The 18,459-nt window shown below is 39.9% G+C and overlaps 1 protein-coding gene across 4 annotated transcripts in view; it reads left to right on the top strand.

Annotated features, from left to right (window-relative positions):
• FIG4 (FIG4 phosphoinositide 5-phosphatase) overlaps positions 1–18,459 on the top strand; it is a 179,017-nt gene that overhangs the window by 43,953 nt on the left and 116,605 nt on the right. For 2 of the 4 annotated variants that reach the window (XM_042253324.2, XM_042253325.2), the window contains 4 exons: positions 5,075–5,173; positions 6,431–6,554; positions 13,690–13,846; positions 15,522–15,572. In XM_042253324.2, coding sequence (XP_042109258.1) covers positions 5,075–5,173; positions 6,431–6,554; positions 13,690–13,846; positions 15,522–15,572 — 431 coding nt within the window. Of the gene's footprint in view, positions 1–5,074; positions 5,174–6,430; positions 6,555–6,750; positions 6,884–13,689; positions 13,847–15,521; positions 15,573–18,459 lie in introns of those variants that run through there. The other 2 variants (XM_060419504.1, XM_042253326.2) reach the window with 2 other exon arrangements.

The raw sequence follows: 18,459 nt of genomic DNA, 5'->3' as shown, positions 1-18,459 counted from the left end.
TTCTCTTTCTCTTGCCCTTGAGGCTTCTAAGAAAATGACCATAAAAAACTTTACTGTGATTTTAGTGAGGTTTGGCGGGGGGGTAGGGGGTGGGTAGCAGAGCCCTCCACTCCTCTCTCTTTGCCTGGAAGGCTACCCATTTGCTCGTCACCCAGCTCTGCCATGGATTTTTGCCTCCACTCCATCGTGGAGACAACCCCTTGCCCCCAGAAAGACCACTCACAAGCTCTTGTCCTCAAATCCCACTTTCGTGGGCCCTGTCCGCAGCATTTGCTCATCAAGCAAAAGTACTTGGATCGATTACTTCTTTTCCCCCCAATCTAATCCACTAGCAAGGCATGTGCCTAAAATATAGCTTCAATGTATCATTGCCCTTAGGTATCTAGTCCAGTGCCTGGCACACAGGAGGCATTCACTGGTACATGGGCAGATGAGTGATGTCAATAGGAAGCCAGGAAAATTGTTGAAATTGTGGACTCTCTTAACATGTTCTGAAAGACAGTTTTTGAAAGTAAAGGCAGGGCAACTGTTCTAGATTAAAAGGTATTTTATAAAGGCCTGGTTACAAGTGCTATATAGAATCCTTGATTGGATTCCATTTTTTTTTTTAACTTAAAGCTAGCTAGACGGGATACCAGGCTTCTCACGTGGCGCTAGTCATAAAGAACCCCCCTGCCAGTGCAGGAGACTTAAGAGATGTGGATTCAGTCCCTGGGTCGGGACAATCCCCTGGAGGAGAGCATGGCAACCCACTCCAGTATTCTTGCCTGGAGAATCCCATGGACAGAGGAGCCTGGTGGGCTACAGTCCATGGGGTCGTAAAGAACTGGACACAACTGAATGGACTTAGCACATAAAGGATACTGTTGGGACATTTGGGGAAACGATGGATTATAGGTAATGTTGTATCGATGGTTGTTATGATTATATGGGAGGATGTCCTTGTATTTAGAAAATACAAGTTGAGGGCTTTCGGGATGATGTATTATGATACCTGCAACTTTTCACATGGTTCAAAAGAAAAAAAAAGGCTTATCTCTACAAGGAAGAAGGGAGAAAAAAAAAATGTAGCACAAAGTTAACCATGCATGAATCTAGCTGAGTGGAATGTGGGTTTTCATTTTACCGTTCTATTTTACTGTAGGTTTGAAAAATTTTCGAAATAAAAAATTTATTTCGAATTTGTGGAGAAGAATTTAAGGAAAAGATATTTCACGGCTATTTTTAAGCCCCAAAATGCTGAAATTAATTTTGAAGCATGATGTTAAATATAATAAACCCTAAGGATATATATGTATATATGTGTGTGTGTGTATAGTTAATCAAACCAAGTAGAATTAAGGCCTTTCTGGAAGTTACCTCTTAAAAATTTGGCCTGAAAGCCTGTGACTCGCCCACCAGGGGGCAGTGCAGGAGCGTCATTCCGTGCACCGCTGAGCGCCGTGGGTTCCCCCACATAACTGTTTCCACAAGAGGTCGCTCTTCTCTGCACAAAACATTTTCAGGATTCTTAGACCACTTTAATAGAGAATGCGGATAGTTGCACTGCTTCCCGTTTCTTTCTTCCCACTCCAATCTGCTTCTGAGTTCTGTGGATTTTTGCCTTGGCTCCTCCGCTTCGTGGAGTGACTTCACGGAAGGGTCTGGATAAGAGGGGTGCAGATCCGCTCTCCTGTGTGTGCTGCAAAGGCCAAGAGTGCATTTGTCTACTCCTACCCCAGGAATTCAGTCTTTTTATTACAAACTGCCAAGTCATGGTCCTACTGCAGTTCATCTTTAGATTTCCTAGGATGTGTTGAAATTCGAGGAATCCCACTCAGCAGTTTTACCTCTCCTAAAGCTGTGATGTGGCTCCTTACTGAGTGATTCAGGTATATATAGCTCAGACGGTAAAGAATCCACTTGCAGTAACAAGAGACGGAGGTTTGATCCCTGAGTCAGAAAGATCCCCTGGAGAAGGGAATTGTAACCCACTCCAGTGTTCTTGCCCAGAGAATCCCATGAGGTGGTTGACTTAGAAGGACTGTCTTTCTGTGCAGTTAAACAAGAAAGATGGCTTAGTGTAAATGTTGCAGAAAGTTACCCAGCAGATTAAATGGTTAGCCTGTGGTGAGTGATTGTTCTTTCGTTTAACATAGACTCAATGCCTGCAGAACCAGATTGCACTGCTGGACTAGAATTAAAAACCACAAGAGTCAGCCTCCAAAGCTGATTATAATAGGCAAATGGGATAGAGTAGCCCCAGACAAATTTAGCAGGGCGCTCAGAAGAAGTACTGACTTCAGATATAAGCAAAAGTGCTCTGGTAGGGGCAGGAGAAGGCAATGGCACCCCACTCCAGTACTCTTGCCTGGAAAATCCCATGGACCGAGGAGCCTGGTAGGCAGTCCATGGGGTCGCTAAGAGTCGGATACGACTAAGCGACTTCACTTTCACTTTTCACTTTTGTGCATTGGAGAAGGAAATGGTAACCCACTCCAGTGTTCTTGCCTGGAGAATCCCAGGGACAGGGGAGCCTGGTGGGCTGCCGTCTGTGGGGTCGCACAGAGTCGGACACAACTGAAGCAACTTAGCAGCAGCAGGGGCAGGAGGGAGGGATGTTATTTGCTCTGTCTTGGTTCAAAATATTAAGTACTGTCTCGAGATCCTCCAAGGCAAAACTCAGCATCAGGACACCACCAGCCTGTCTGTTCAGCTTGCTCTGACCTTCCCCAAGTGAGCGAAGTGCCCTTCATGTGTTGTCATCTGTCCAGTTCAGACCTCTGTAATACGCGCTATTCGTGGTTGGTACTTTGCATGCTCTCCTCTCCTGAGGACAGAGGCTGATTACTTGTAGGTTGGTGTATTTTCCCCACTCTGGTTCCATTCTGGTCCCGTGCATACCTTTTTCCCCTCTGGGCGCTCTTTTTTCCTCTTTTTTGAATTCTTTTTCTCAAATACAGTGACATAGACTTGCTAATATCTTAAAAAGTAAAGCAAATAAAAGTAACCGTCACTGAGTGCCTTTTTTGTGTTGGACCCTTCACTGTGTTGGGTGTTTCATAAGCATCTTCTCTGTTAATCTCGTTCCTCTAACAAACTCGGCGAGCTTCTTGCTGTTCAAGTCTTTGCACTCACTGTTTCCTTTCCCTGGAACCTCTTTTTCCTCAAGTGCTCAAGAAGGCGGTTTCCTTTTCTCCTAACAAACGTGTAGTTTATAGGCCGTTCTTCTGTGGCTGAGTTTACTAGGCTGGTGACCCCACTTTCCTCCCAGTGGTGGGTGGGGTCTTGGGGAGGAACTCACTGAGCTCAGCCTGAGGACTTGGACGTCCTCCCTCTCGCTGGGTCCCTGCCCTTCCAGCTGCTCGTCCAGTGCATCCTGGTCACTGGGTGTCTTCTTTTAGTTTACTAATTTATTATAGTTGCTCTGTTTCTTCCTCATGATAACTGATACTTTCATCTAGACTCCATTTCTCCCTAGAAGACGAGGGATTCAATATTTTGGTTAGTTTTCCCCTTAAGCATCATCTGTTTTTCTTTTTAAATTAACATAATTGTATTTATTTATTTATTTTGGCCACTCTGTGTGGCATGCAGGATCTTAGTTCCCTGACTAGGAATCGAACCTATGCCCCTTGCAGTAGAATCACAGTCTTAACCACTGGATAGCCAGGGAAGTCCCTAACCTATCATGTTTTAACATACAGTTTTGTTCTTTATAATCTGAAAGTCTAGATCATACCTTTGTAAACAGATATATATACTTAATTTAAAAACTCATCCGTTTTTACAGCTCTAGTATTAAAACAATATAACCAAGTTCTCATCTTCTGTTATGGGGCTTCCCAGGTGGTGCAGTCGTAAAGAGGTAAGAGATGCGAGTTCAATCCCTGGTTCGAGAAGATTCCCTGGAGTAGGAAATGCCAGCCCACTCCAGTATTCTTGCCTGGAGAATCCCCATGGACAGAGGAGCCTAGTGGGCTGCAGTCCATGGGGTCACAAAGAGTCGGACACGCCTGAGCACATGTATCTTCTATTATACCTATCTTCTATTTCCAACCTTCAAGGCTCAATTTAAGTCCTAAGTCCTCTGAGGTTTTCTGCACCTTTAGTACCTAACATTAATCTTTCCTGCTCTCAGTACCTATACTTCAGTTTGGCCATTAATCTAAAGAATCTTATTTGTTATTTAATTGCTTTGTCTGTCTGTGTCTTATGTGACTGATGAGATGGTTAGATGCCAGTTGATGGTTGCAGTGTGTTCTTAATTTTGCAGTGTTGAAAAAGAGTCACTTTAAAGGACTTTTTTGAAGCAAAATATTTTAAATATATTTTTCCTAATGGAGTTTTATGTATTCTTAAACACAGTATAAAAATTATTCATCTGGTTTAGGTTTTCTGAAAAGCATTTTCTTTGACTATAGGATGATTATTTTTCTGTATTTTTAGTATTCATTTTATTCTCAGTATTCATTTAAGAAGACTAATGTGTTCAGGTATAATGCTCCAAGGAAGTGTTTCAGAAAAGAAAGAATATTAATTATTTCCTGTAGCTGATCTATAAAAAGCCATTTCGGAAAGTACATTCATTTTAATTTTTTATTGGGACTTTGCGGTTGATTTTTACAGTTGCTGTATTAAAGTCATTTTTAGTCTTCTACAGAAAATGTATAAAGGTTTATTTGATAAAATATCAATATTTTAATAGCTATAATTGTCTAAGCATTCCTAATTATGTGTTGAGCTTTGAGCTTCTTACCAGAGCTGCAGTTTCCTGGCAAAGTTTAAACATCAGTCTCCAATCAGTTAGGTTAATCTCTGTATAATATAATTAAATTCATCTGACCTGGTTACTGGGTACATTTTAAATATCAGACTGCTAATCATGACACCACGACGAATATTTCAATTTTAAAGTTGACCTTTTAGAATCAGCCTTTCTTTAATCTGCCAGTTGTACTTAACAGAAATATTTCTTTTAAAAAGTAACCTGACTTAGTTCATGTATTTAATGAGAAAAAACCCAAAGTTATTATAAAATGTGTATAAGGCAAGCTGTCTTAAAAAAACTAATGACATTTCTTTTTCTTTGTAGAGATACTTCCTAGTTGGGAGCAATCATGCAGAAACAAAATACCGTGTTTTGAAAATTGATAGAACAGAACCAAAAGATTTGGTTATCATTGATGACAGGGTAAGTATCTTGACAACCTGAATACAGACAGAAACCTTTGTACTCCTCATTTAATGGATATGAAATATCCTTACAGCGTCTAGCGATGTATACTTTTTTTTATCATACATCTAAAAATGACAGTTTTTCATGGTTGGCTAGAATTTTTAATCTCTAATCTGGTTTCTAAAATTACGGAATTCAGAAAGTTTGCCAGAATTACACTTTGCCCTTCATTTTGATTTTTTATGAAGCAAACACTTTGGATAAGATAATGAATATATTTTCTTAAAGGGGTACCATTTTAAGGATCTGATATAACTCTCAATATTGCAGCCACCGAAGAGATTATTTCTTCTTTTTCTTCTTTGATATGAAGCTCCTTGAAGTCAAAAAGGACTTCTCTACTGCAGACTTGTTATTATACTGCTCAAAGTGATTGGTAGGGTCACTTCTGATGACTTGCTAGAGAAATGTTAAGCTGCTATTATCCACATGTCATATTATTCAGAGTTGGGACTTAATTCAGGTGGCCCCAAAATATGAGGCTTTTAGTCAAAAGAGAAATATACTAAGGTGGAATTGAACCATTAATTTTAACTCTCAGGTGAGAGCAGCTAACACTTTGTGTTGAAGTTCCTGTCTGAATATTTCTGAATCTATGTGGATTCCTGGTTTTTCAAAGGTATCAATAGCTGTAGTTTGGAACTCATTTTCACTAAGCTCTTTGGAAAACTAATTTCTATGTTATAATAATTTTGGATATGTTGTATTTTGTGACTTCTCTTACTCTTGGGTATCATGGTCCTCCTTCACCCACACACATACCATCTGGCAGTATTTATTAATATGATGTAATGATACTTGGCTTTACTTGGGGGTTCGAGTGGCTGATTGGGGATCTCTTTGAGAATCTAAGAAAAGCTATGGGACTTCTCACAAAAATACACATTGCATACAGTTTTAAGGAGTTTATAGATTTCTTGAAACTTGTCTGTGGATTCCTCATACCTCTGAATCTCTGATCCAGAAGATAAGGTTTTGGTATACCTTTTTTAAGTACAGCAATGTGTGATCTAGTAACCACCCTTAATTAACTGCTAATGTTAAAAACTTTGTTGGCTTTTTAGAATTGTAGCTTAGTCCTGCACTTTTATATACTTCTCTGTGAAACAGCTAATGGTGTAAAGCTGTAGGAAACTTTTAATTTTCAGAGGTAAATAAATAATGAATCTAAAAATCAAACACAACCTTACAGATTAATTTGCTTATTTCTAGCATGTATATACTCAGCAAGAAGTGCGAGAACTTCTTGGGCGCCTGGATCTAGGAAACAGGACAAAGATGGGACAGAAAGGCTCCTCTGGGTTATTTCGAGCTGTTTCAGCTTTTGGTGTTGTAGGTAAGGAAGATGCCTCCCTCTTTCAACCTCTTTTTTCCCCCCCATATATAGACTACTTGAAGATAGTTTGCAAAGCTCATATTTATATAGGTTTGTAAATGTGACCCACCTTCTGGATCTTTGGTTATTTAGAAATGAATCATCTATCAACCAGGTATCAAACAGCCTTTATATAATATCTGCTATATGCCCAGGACTGTGCTCAGATTCATACAGGATATGAACAAATGTAGTGATGGTTTGGACCTCTAAGGAGTCTGGCTTGCCAAGAAATGAAAAAGTGAAAATTGGCTTGGACTTGTAAACGTCAGCTGGAAAAACAGATACAGGTAAAACCAGCTTTTAAATTAGAGGAGTTTCTCTCAAGGACACGCTGCAGTGTAAAGTGTCACAAGCCCCTTCTCTGAGTGACAACTGGTTTCTTACTCTCAGAGAAACTTTGTTCTCTAAAATCACAGACAGTCGGAAACTTTGCTCTTTAAAATTGTGTCAGTGAGAGAAAACATCCCCCTGTCGCCTGGATGATCTAAGTCATTTTGACGCAGAGAGGCAGCCTCGGTTGACAAGGCGAGCGTGGAGCTTCAGATAAGGGCTTTCTGGACGCAGCCGACTGCAGCTCTATTCACTTTATTGCTTTCTAGGAAATGAGACCCCGAGTCTGCTTCACATTCCAGACCTGATGTTTATCTCTTTACATTCAGTCTTGCTCTGGTTTGAGCCTCTTCATTTAAATTTTACCTAATCTCTTTCCCAAATCCTATAATAGCGCCTTTACTTATTCATGAACAAGCATAGACATGGCCTTGGCCTTTAAAGGAGTCCATGGTCCAGCTTGTGGGTGTTTGGGAGATGCCCCGCAGTTCCTCTGGTGCGTTGTCCCTCGTGACAGTGGGTCAGAAAACCTGTCTTTGTTCCTGGATTTGTCCCAGGGAGTCTTAGGATGATTGGATTGGATGGGGGTGGGGTGGAGGGGTCGGGGGACAAAACCCAGGGCCCAGGAAACAACTCCAGGACTGGAATTTGGATCCCTGTTGTGTAGTCAATAGTAAATGCTGGAGGTTACATAAGAGGCAGAGATTACATAAGAGGTGGAGAAGACAAGACTCAGGCTGGATCCTGGAGGAGAAGCAAGCTTTGGATGGATGTGGGGAATGGAGGGGAGAGCTCCAGGAGGGGTGACGGCAGAAGCACCGGCATGAAGATGCCCACGGGTCCTGGAATGCTGGCAAGCGGTTGGTGAGGCCAGATCACTGGGGCCTTGGAAGCCAGGCAGAGGGCAGTGTGTTTCAGCTGCCCTGTTGGCATAGCCGTACTTCAAGTCTTTCCCCCTCAACACAAAATTATCTTTCTGCTTCTTAAACCCACTGAACTGTCTGTAATATTTACTGAGTGGTGTCTGTAGATATTAACAAAATTAATATGGACTGACCTGTGCGGCATGGTTTCATAGTCCTAGGTTCATTTTTCGGATTAGCACTCTCTATTCGGTGCATGTGTGCTTGCTGAGACTTGGATTATGCCTATTCTGCTGTGTTTGAAGTTTGTTTTTCTCGATGTGCTCTCGTAGCCCTTCACGTAGAATCCCTTTAGGTCCGTTCTGTGTCTTAGGCGGCTGCCAGGGAAGGGTGAGAGTGGTCGGTATGGTTAGTTTCTTCTGCATAGGACTGGCGCCCTCCGTGTACCTTCTGCTTAGTCTTGACAATTCCCTTGAGGTTTCATGTTTAATGGATAACATGTGCATGTTAGTGTATGTCAGGCGAGTTCGTGTGTTTCAATTCCATATATTCCATACGTGTTAAATTCCACTTTAAGTGTTACTTAACTCTTAGTCAAAGAAAAAAACTCTAGAAATAAAAAAAGTGTCTTAAATACATTAGGCTTAATCAGATAAAAACTCATTTCTTTAAATGCTAATACTTTATTACAACTTTTGAAAAATGTAAATTTCCTAAGGTATATGTAATATTGAATGCCTAATTAGTCAGAGTTAAATATTCAAAATTGAACCTTCCTTGCTAATTAAGTATAATGAGTTGAAGATCAGTTGTGGGTATGTGTGCTAAATTACTTCAGTCGTGTCTGACTCTTTGCTACCCTGTGTGCTGTAGCCACCCAGGCTTCTCTGTCCATGGGATTCTCCAGGCAAGAATACTGGAGTGGGTTGCCACGCCCTCCTCCAGGGGATCTTCCTCACCCAGGGATTGAAGCCGGGTCTCTTATGTCTCCTGCATTGGCAGGCGGGTTCTTTACCACTAGCTCCGCCTGGGAAGCCCGTTGAACTATATTTTAAAATAGCTGCCCTTGGGTGTTTTGGAGTTGTATTGGGCAGTTTGCTTTTTACATTAAGTGGCCTCTAGATGCTCTCCTGGGCTTCGCAGGTGGTACTAGTGGTAAAGAACCCGCCTGCCAATGTAGGGGATGTAGGAGACGTGGGTTCGATCCCTGGGTCAGGAAGATCCCCTGGAGGAGGGCATGGCAACCCACTCCAGTATTCGTGTCTGGAGAATCCCATGGACCAAGGAGCCTAATGGGCTACAGCCCATAGGTCGCAAAGAGTTGGACATGACTGAAGTGACTTAGCGTGCATGCACGCATGCAGATGGTGTACTGTGTTACTTTAATGGTACTTTGATCATTCTTCACTGTTCTGGGCATCTTTGCTTTTAGCGATATTCCTTGCCTCATTTTAAATGTATTGATAACTAAGCTTGTAAAACCATAGCTTTATCCATGGCAGCCCACTTCAGTACTCTTGCCCGGAAAATCCCGTGGACGGAGGAGCCTGGTAGGCTGCAGCCCATGGGGTCACTAAGAGTTGGACACGACTGAGCGACTTCACTTTCACTTTTCACTTTCATGCATTGGAGAAGGAAATGGCAACCCACTCCTGTGTTCTTGCCTGGAGAATCCCAGTGACGGCGGAGCCTGGTGGGCTGCCGTCTATGGGATCGCACAGAGTCGGACACGACTGAAGCGATTTAGCAGCAGCAACCAAGTTTATAGCCAAATAAATATTCATTTTATACACAGCTATTAATAAACTTTGGATGAGGACTGAAGATATTGCCATGTTTCTCTTAGGTGGCATTCTTAGATATTGTGGTACATTTCTATCGCAATTTGAGGCCCCTTTGAGACTCTCCTTGGATGGTGAAGTGACTATAAGGTTGACTTGCCGGTAAAGTGACACGGTAATGTACTAAGTAATCATTTATTACTTTTGTGGACATGCACTTTATTTATTCTAATTCAACCATGCTTAGAATGTTTGAAGAGTAAATAAGGACTTAATAAAAGGCTATGATTTATCTAGTATTGGATAGACTGATGAGGGCAACTGAAATAGCAAAACGCAAAATACTTAACCTTGGAAATATAAGTAGTCTGATTGTCAGAATAAGACGTGTGAAAGGACTTGAATGATTGTCTTCTGTTCTGCGGCTGAAGTATTTTCTGTCTCAATTTTTTCAGCATGCCCAATTTGTGAATAGTATTTTTGCTGGACTGTTTTGAACTGTTACCATGGTTAATTTAATGCACAGTCTATAAGAATCTAAAGCTATGCTTCTCAATTGTCTACAGTAAAGGACCAGTCTTTTTTCCAGCAATGTGTCAAGACCAACACAAGAGCCTACTGGGCGTAACTTGTCATCAGCTTGGACCACGTGTGACTCACCACATAAGCTCATAATATCCAAACTAGTCTTGTCTGTTCAAGGCAGGCTCGTTGATGATGAACTCTGATGTTCCCGACCCTTCCTTTCAGTTTGTTTGCATTTCTTTTCATGGACTGCTGCTGAAAGCTCGCGGACCATCTCTGGTCCCTAGACATGGATTGAGCCTGCCCTGTAGCTGTGGTGCCCATTTATGATTTGCTCCTTTGTGGTTTGACAGCTAGGAGGTTTGGGAGACCACCAGATAGGTCGTGAGCATCGCTCACCCAGTTTTCTTTTGTTTTTAAGCTCCTGCCTATGACACACTACCGACGGCAAAGCTGCAGGGTCAGAAAATCCATCAGTGGGTGCCAGGTGCTGGGGGTGGGAAGAGTGGATGGACATCAGAGGAGCCTGAGGGGGTGTTTTTGGAGTGATGGAAATATTATGTTGACCTCAGCAGTGGTTACAAGACTGTGTGAAAGTGAAAAGCGTTAGTTGCTCTCACCCAGTTTTAATGTGGTCCTGGGATGTTTGGGTGGAGGCCTGGAGTCCGTCGTCCTCTCGATGCTCTGACCGTCCAGCTCCTTTGGGTATATGTCCTTTTTCTGCCTGTGTCACCGTGAGAGGATACGCTTGTAAGCTGCTAGTAGGCTGAAGGGGAGTGGTAGAGTAAGGGTCTTCACAGTAGACCAAGTGATGGGCTTGGTTGTTCTTTAAAGCAGCACCCTTCGAAACAGATTGCAGAGTCAAGAGAAAGGGAAGACAGCAATGGCACGTGGGCCTCGACTCGTGAGGGGATGATAGGTTTGGTGTTAGGGTGTCACTTTGGTCCCTTTTGGTTTTTGATACGTCTCTGTCAGAGTGCAGAGAGGCTCTGAAGATAGTGACCAGCTGACAAGGTGACCAAAGAGGATGCTGCCCTCTTCCCTGTTGGTGAGCTTGTGGGGTCCTCTCCAGCCCCCAGAACTCCACCCCACTCCATCCTCTCACACTGCCCCTTTTTATTTCCCTTGTTTGGTGTCCATCACAAACGACACAGCCTTTTCTACTTGGAGGAAAAGCAGTCACTTTTGCGTGATGACCGTCATCTAGGCTTCTGGGAAGAACTTGGGGAAACTGGTCTGGGATCAGAAGTGCATAGAATGAAGATGAAAAAACTTGTCCTGGTTTTTCATGTGTTAAAATGATGGTGAGGCTGACTTTTCACAGAAGTCTGTGCCAGACTGAAGCCTTTTAACTGTTGGCTGTATTTGATGGGAACCTTTGGAAAAAAAAAAAGAAAAAAACAAGTGACATTTCCAATTGGTAGTAAAAAGAAAATAATCTCATAATATGCAAAAAGCACTTATGCTGATAGAGAGTGTTCTTTTGTACAGTATATTTACTTCATTAAAAATATAAAGGGATATGTAGGATGAAATAGTCTAGAATTGAAAACATAAAATTCAATTGGAATGCAGGTTGGGGGAAATTATTACAGAGAGGTTTTTTTCCTTATGTAAAAAATACATAACAAGAACAAAAGGAAAACTGATTTGTCTTGGAAATATTTATTACTTAAACTCAATTAGATTCCCTTTTTGGGTGTTTATGCTGCTTCCAGGACCCTTGATTTTGTAGGTTTTGGCCTTCTTAAAGGATAACTGCTTCCTACTGCTGCTGCTGCTGCTAAGTCGCTTCAGTCGTGTCTGACTCTGTGCGACCCCACAGACGGCAGCCCTCCAGGCTCCCCCCGTCCCTGGGATTCTCCAGGCAAGAACACTGCAGTGGGTTGCCATTTCCTTCTCCAATGCATGAAAGTGAAAAGTGAAAGAGAAGTTGCTCAGTTGTGTCCGACTCTTTGCGACCCCATGGGCTGCAGCCTACCAGGCTCCTCCATCCATGGGAGTCTCCAGGCAAGAGTACTGGAGTGGGGTGCCTTCTCCTAACTTGCTTTTAATGACATTGACGTTGAGCTTTATTTCCTGTTTTATGTCCTTTAGCTTTAGTCAGGGAATTTTGGGCTAGTCTACAAGTGAAAGTAGCCAGATGCATCACTCAGTCATGTTTGACTCTTTGGACCCTATGGACTATAGCCTACCAGGCTCCTATGTCTGTGGAACTCTCCATAATACTGGGGAGTATTGCCATTTCCCTCTAGTGGGGAGGAGCACAAATGAACATTTTTTAAAAAATGTGCTTTGTGGCTCTCCAAAATACTTTAATAGCAGTAACGTGGTTCATTAAAATCCTTATGGTATCTTTCTCTTAAGTATTTTGGCTCATTTACATTAGTACGTTCAATTACTAATCTCAACTAAGAATAACATGGCACAGACTATGGGTATTTGCCAATTCTAGAGCAAAAATGTATGGCCCCAAGATTCTAGCTCAGACTTTATCGAGTGCAACACTCGGAGAGAGAGAAAGAGGGCAAATGCAAGTGAGACACCCACATGCTCACACAAGACAGTTAGTTTTGAAAAAACATGAGGCTGTGTATGTATGTATGTATGTATGTATGTACGTATGTGTGTATGTATGTATGTATGTATGTATGTATGTATGTATCTAGGTCCTTGGTTGAGTTTCTCTTTCAGGGCTTTGAATAAGTTACCCCACAGCCTTCTGGCCTCTGTTGTTTCTGGTAGGAAGTCAACTGTGTGTGACCGTATCTGACTCCCACAGTGAGTGAGCTGGGGTGACAGGATCCGGTATCTGTGCTGGGATAGAGCCTCACTCTACAAGTAGGAGGCGGGTAGAAGAAAGGAGCCCCCGGGTTTCAGGTGTACTTGCCTGGAATAAAGAATTTGCAGCACAGAGCTGGAGGGGGTGAGAAACGCTGGTGGCCTGCACCTCCTGAGCAGAAGCCGGAGCCCTAGACTGAGAGCTGGGGAGGGGAGAGGGACGCCTGCTGGGAGTAGACACCCGTCACGCAGAACTGGGAGAAGGGCGTAGGAGGGAAGCAAGCTGTGGTTCAGATGCCACAGACTGACTGGTCTTTCCAAGATCTAGCAGAGTTCTTTGAATAAATGTTTCTCCATTTGCTGTATGCCATTAGGAGAATTTCCAGAAACTGTCAGTGTTTTGTTTTTATAATTTTCACCAGTCACTGGGGAGAGGGTCTGCTGAGTTTCTTACATAGCTGGTTCAGAAGTGTGCCCCTCTCCCTCCCCCAGCCACCAAGGCAAAAGTTCTGGGAGCCAGCACATTTTTAACCCAAGACTGCATGGTAACTAGTGTGTGGTTGGGAATTTAATGTTACTGAACCTTAACACATACGGTCTTCCTATAATCAAATTGTTCAGAGTGGTATTTTTAAGTGAGATAAATATTTCTAGAAAATAATTCTAAAATAGCTGAAAATTTATATGGTTGTAAATCAGAGAAATAATAAAGCAGGAAATATGTCAGAGTCTTTTGCCTTTTAAATATGTATCTGAAAGCATTGCTAAGTGTAGGAGGTGTATTTATCTTTCTGTTTTGTTGTTGTTGTGTAGGTTTTGTCCGGTTTTTAGAAGGCTATTATATTGTGTTAATAACCAAAAGGAGGAAGATGGCAGATATTGGAGGTCATGCAATATATAAGATTGAAGATACAAATATGATCTATATACCCAATGATTCTGTACGGATTAGTCATCCTGATGAAGCTAGGTATGTACTGGTGGTAACTGCTGTTTTTGTATCTATAGACCAATTGAAAAGCAAAATATAGTCAATAGATTATAAATCTTAAAATGTAAATACTGGCTCAGAATGCTACAGCTTTTGTTCAAGTGCTGTTGAAGACCCATGATAATTGATTTGGGCAAGAATCAATAATGGCTGCTAAAACCATTAAGTGAGAGGTTATTGTTGACCTACTGTACTTCATGAATACCTCAACATACTGTACTTTGTGAATACTTTTTATTATTTACAAAGAGAAAAAAATGACAAACATACTTAACCAAATGGTCAAACTTGGCATCACCAGTAATGAGACAAAACTGACATTATTTGCCTCTTAATATGAAGCAGTGGGAAGGACACCAATAGCCTGCGTAGTTTTCTTACTAAAATTATTTAAATTGAATCTAGGCATGATAAAAATATTTAAATTGGATCTAAGCATGAGGAAAATAACCAGACAAATCCATATGTGGGACTTTCTGTAAGACAGCTGGCCCAGACCCTTCAGGAATGTCAGTGTTGTGAAATACAGGAAGAGCCAGAGGGTTAGGTTTTAGAATAACCATGACGGGTGCAGCACTTGAGTTTCTGTTGGATCCTGGATTAAAATATGTGCACAGTGTGTACACACACAGGCGCAGAGCTGTAAAGGACTTTACTGGAGTGGTTTTATATGAACTATACACTAGGGGGTATTGGGTCAGTGTTAAATTTTGGGTTTATAGTGACATTGTGGTTATTTAGGAGATTGTCCTTGTTCATAATAGATACATAATATTAAGATAAATAATATTTAGGACTGTCATCATGTCTGGTTCTTACTGTAAATGGTTTAGAAAAATAAAATGTACTTGTGTATTTAAAGAGAGAGGATGCCTGTATGTATAAGGAGAAATATTTAACAGTGAATTCAGGTGAAGGACATACTGCTATTCATTATACTATTTCCCCCCACCCCAATTTTTCTATGCATTTGAAAGCTTCAAAAAGTTGTTTGGGGAAATTATTGGAACCTGGGGCATATGGGGAAAGACTGTTAATAAATAATAAATTGATAGAGAAAATGCTAGAATTGATTTGATATTATAAAGGCTCAAAATGGAACAAAGTTAGGCATGTTTATGAGTTTTTAAAAAATAGCGGCTTGGGTTTTAATTACACTTCATACCTTTATAGTGTTGTTCTAGAACATGAACCAGAATTTAAAGGTGATGTGGTTTTCTTGCTTAAAACCTTGTTAGATAGTGGTTTTCTGGAACTTTGTGACACTATCCTTGATGTTTGGAAGTGGGGTAAAAAAACAATTTTGTTTCGGACAAGAGTAAGAGTTTACCAGATAAAGCTTGTCTTATATTAACTGAAAAAAATTATATCCTATGTAGTTTACTGTCATTTTCCCCCAGTTTTATTGAGATAAAATTAACATATACCACTGTGTAAGTTTAAGGTGTTCAGCATAATGATTTGACTTATATATATTATGAAATGATGACCACAATGTAGTTAGCATCCATCATCTCATAAAGACACAATAAAAAGAACTGTTTTTTTCCCTGTGATGAGAACTTTTAGGATCTACTCTCTTAACTTTCATATATATTATAACAGCAGTAACTGTAGTCATCATATTGTTAACTGTAGTAATCATTTTTTTAAGGTATCTACGAATATTCCAAAATGTGGACCTATCCAGCAATTTTTACTTTAGGTAAGTTTGAGCTTATTTTTACTCTGTCTCTTAAATGTTTATATTATTTCCTACAGGGTAAAAAGAGAATCAGAGAACACAGTAGTACTTTGATTATTCCTTTTTAAAAAAAATAGCCAAATCTTTTCATCCGAAACAATATAAATACAAGTATTCCTCCTTTTAAAATGGTAATTATTCTTACTATGAAAAATAATCTTTTCATTATGATTTTAAAGAAATACTTTTATTTTGTAATTTTTTTGAGTTTGAAGATATTTATACTTCTGATTTTTTCAATATTATAGTCATATCCAAAACAGGGAATTTTAAAATTCCTGCATCCTTTATTCAAATGAGAGTGGCAATAATAATTTAAAATTATACACTGATCTTTTATTTTTTACAGAAGAGCAAATTAAAGATTGAAGAAATTAAATTACTTACTCCTGTAGGACTGGCAAGAAGCACTCTATTAAAAGTAATTATTGCCAGTTCTCAAATACACATTTTCATCTAGCACACCGAATAGAAAATGTCACAAGGTACTAAATCTAGAGATTAGCACATAAACACACAGTTGTTGAATTAATTAAGGGCCAAACTCTAAAACATTAACAAAACAAATATTGAAAATCCTGTCCATTTCTGCAAATTTTTAAAAATTTTTATTGGAGTATAGTTGATCTATGATATTGTACGTGTTTCTGGTGTACAGCAGCGTGAGTCAGCTATATGGGGAGAGGGGATATATGTATCTACTCTGTTTTTTTTAAGGTTCTTTTTCCATATAGGCCATTACAGAGAACTGGTCACAGATATAGAAAACAAACTTACGTTGCTAAGGTTAAGTGAGGAGAGGAATAAATTGGGAGATTGGAATTGACATACACACACTATTACATGTAAAATAGACAACTAATAAGGACTTACTGTATAGCACAGGGATCTCTACTCAGTACATGTAATGGCTTATTTTGTAATTTTGAATTACAAAAATTAAATCTGCGTTGTCTATATACAGGGAGGTAGGAGGGGGATTCAGGGTTGGGGGGGACACATGTATACTTGTGGTTGGTTCATGTCAATGTATGGCAAGAAGTATCACAATATTGTAAAGTAATTATCCTCCAATTAAAATAAATAAAATTTTAAAAAGTTTATATATAGAGTTGTAACCGTTTCACAGTTTTCAGTTAACAGTCTAGTAAAAATTAGGTAAAAATAAACTCAAAATAGGGAGAACTTTAGCAGTACCAACATATTGTTGTTGGCATTGTAAATTAATAATTTTCCTGGAGAGGAATGAAGCATCAAGTATGTATGAAAATATATCTGAAGAAAATAAATCAGGAGGGAAAATATTATTCCCTGTTTGTAAAGGCACTAGCTTTTCAGATAGCTTCTCTATCATGGCCCAAACAAGCAAACCAACCAATGCAGAGACAACCCAAATATGGTGAATTGAAAAATAAGCAAGTAAATTATAGCAGAGCATCCCAAGAGAGTGTTACGCTATCACTGAAGTGACCACCATGCAGGCTGGTATACAGCAAGTTATTGTGCTGCATGGAAGATTCTGTCACTTACAGTGTCCAGAGTAAAATGTAGAACACAAAATCGCATGTATCAGTGGACTTGGGTCATAGGACTAAGAAGAGGACCCAGAGTGTTGTAGCTGTTGGCATTATGTACTATTAGGGTGCTTTGCATTATTTTAAGTTTATTTTTAAACTCTTAATATAGTTAACCATTTATTTATTTATGAAATAAAAACATGTACTATGTAGAGTGGATTATGTCTTCATGATGTGAAACTGATGAAAGTTAATTAATTTAGCAATAGTATAGTGAAGGGTTTCTAAAGAAATAATTTTCACTTCCACGAATGTTTATTGAAAGTGTATTTCCATTGTAGTTGTCTCCATCATTTGCTTTTCAGCCATTATTGCTGAATTGTTTATAGTCTCTCTGAGGTACTACTGAAGCTCAGTGGAGCTGAGCTGTTAGGAGTGATTTCTCCTTCAGGGTTTTCAAGTTCATCTGCATTCTCGTACTGAGTTCTTCTCAAGTTATTCCACAAGTAAAAAATATGAGGTTAAAGACTTTAAAAAAATGTTATATTACATTCTTAAGGTTCAGCTAGGATAAATCAGTTGTCTTAAATAGGAAAAGTTGATTGTTAAAAGTAAAAGCCCAGTTTCTCACCCCGCCCCCAGCTTTATTGAGAGATTAATGACATCTGTAAGTTTAAGTCGTACAATGTCATGGTTAGATACATGGATGTAGCGCAGAATGATTACCACAGTGTTGGTTAACAACTTCATCCCAAAACATAGCTGTGATTTTGTGTGTGTGTACTGATAACACTTGATTTACTCCTTTAACACATTTCAAGCACATAATTCAGTATTGTTAATTACAGTTACCGTGCTGTACGTTAGATAACCAGATCTTATTTATCTTATGGCTAAGAGTTTGTACTCTTTGACCGATAGTTCTCCATTTCCCCCAGCCACTGGCAACTACCATTTTTTTAATATACCCTACATGTTATTTACCTGTTCCTTTGTTAATTTATTAATCTGTTCATTTGTGGTTGTTGCCTCATCTGGGTATCTTGATTAATTCTGCAGTGAGCATGGGGGTGCAGATAGCTCTTTGAGACGGTGATTTTTTTTCTTTTGGATATATAACCAGAAATGGGATTTCTGGATCAAATGGTAGTTCTGTTTTTAATTTTTAAGGAACTGCTATTTTATTTTCCATAATGGCTACACCAGTTTATGTTCCCACCAGCAGTGCAAAGTGTTCTCTTTTCTCTACATCCTTGCCAACCCTGCCGTTTCTTGTTTTAATAATAGCCATTCTAATAGGTATGAAGTGACATCTCATTGTTTTCTTGATT

The sequence above is a fragment of the Ovis aries genome, chromosome 8 (genome assembly GCF_016772045.2).
Source record: "Ovis aries strain OAR_USU_Benz2616 breed Rambouillet chromosome 8, ARS-UI_Ramb_v3.0, whole genome shotgun sequence".
Taxonomy (NCBI): Eukaryota; Metazoa; Chordata; class Mammalia; order Artiodactyla; family Bovidae; genus Ovis; species Ovis aries.
Note: the sequence above shows the minus strand (reverse complement) of the source record. Positions and strands in the feature narration are given on the sequence as shown.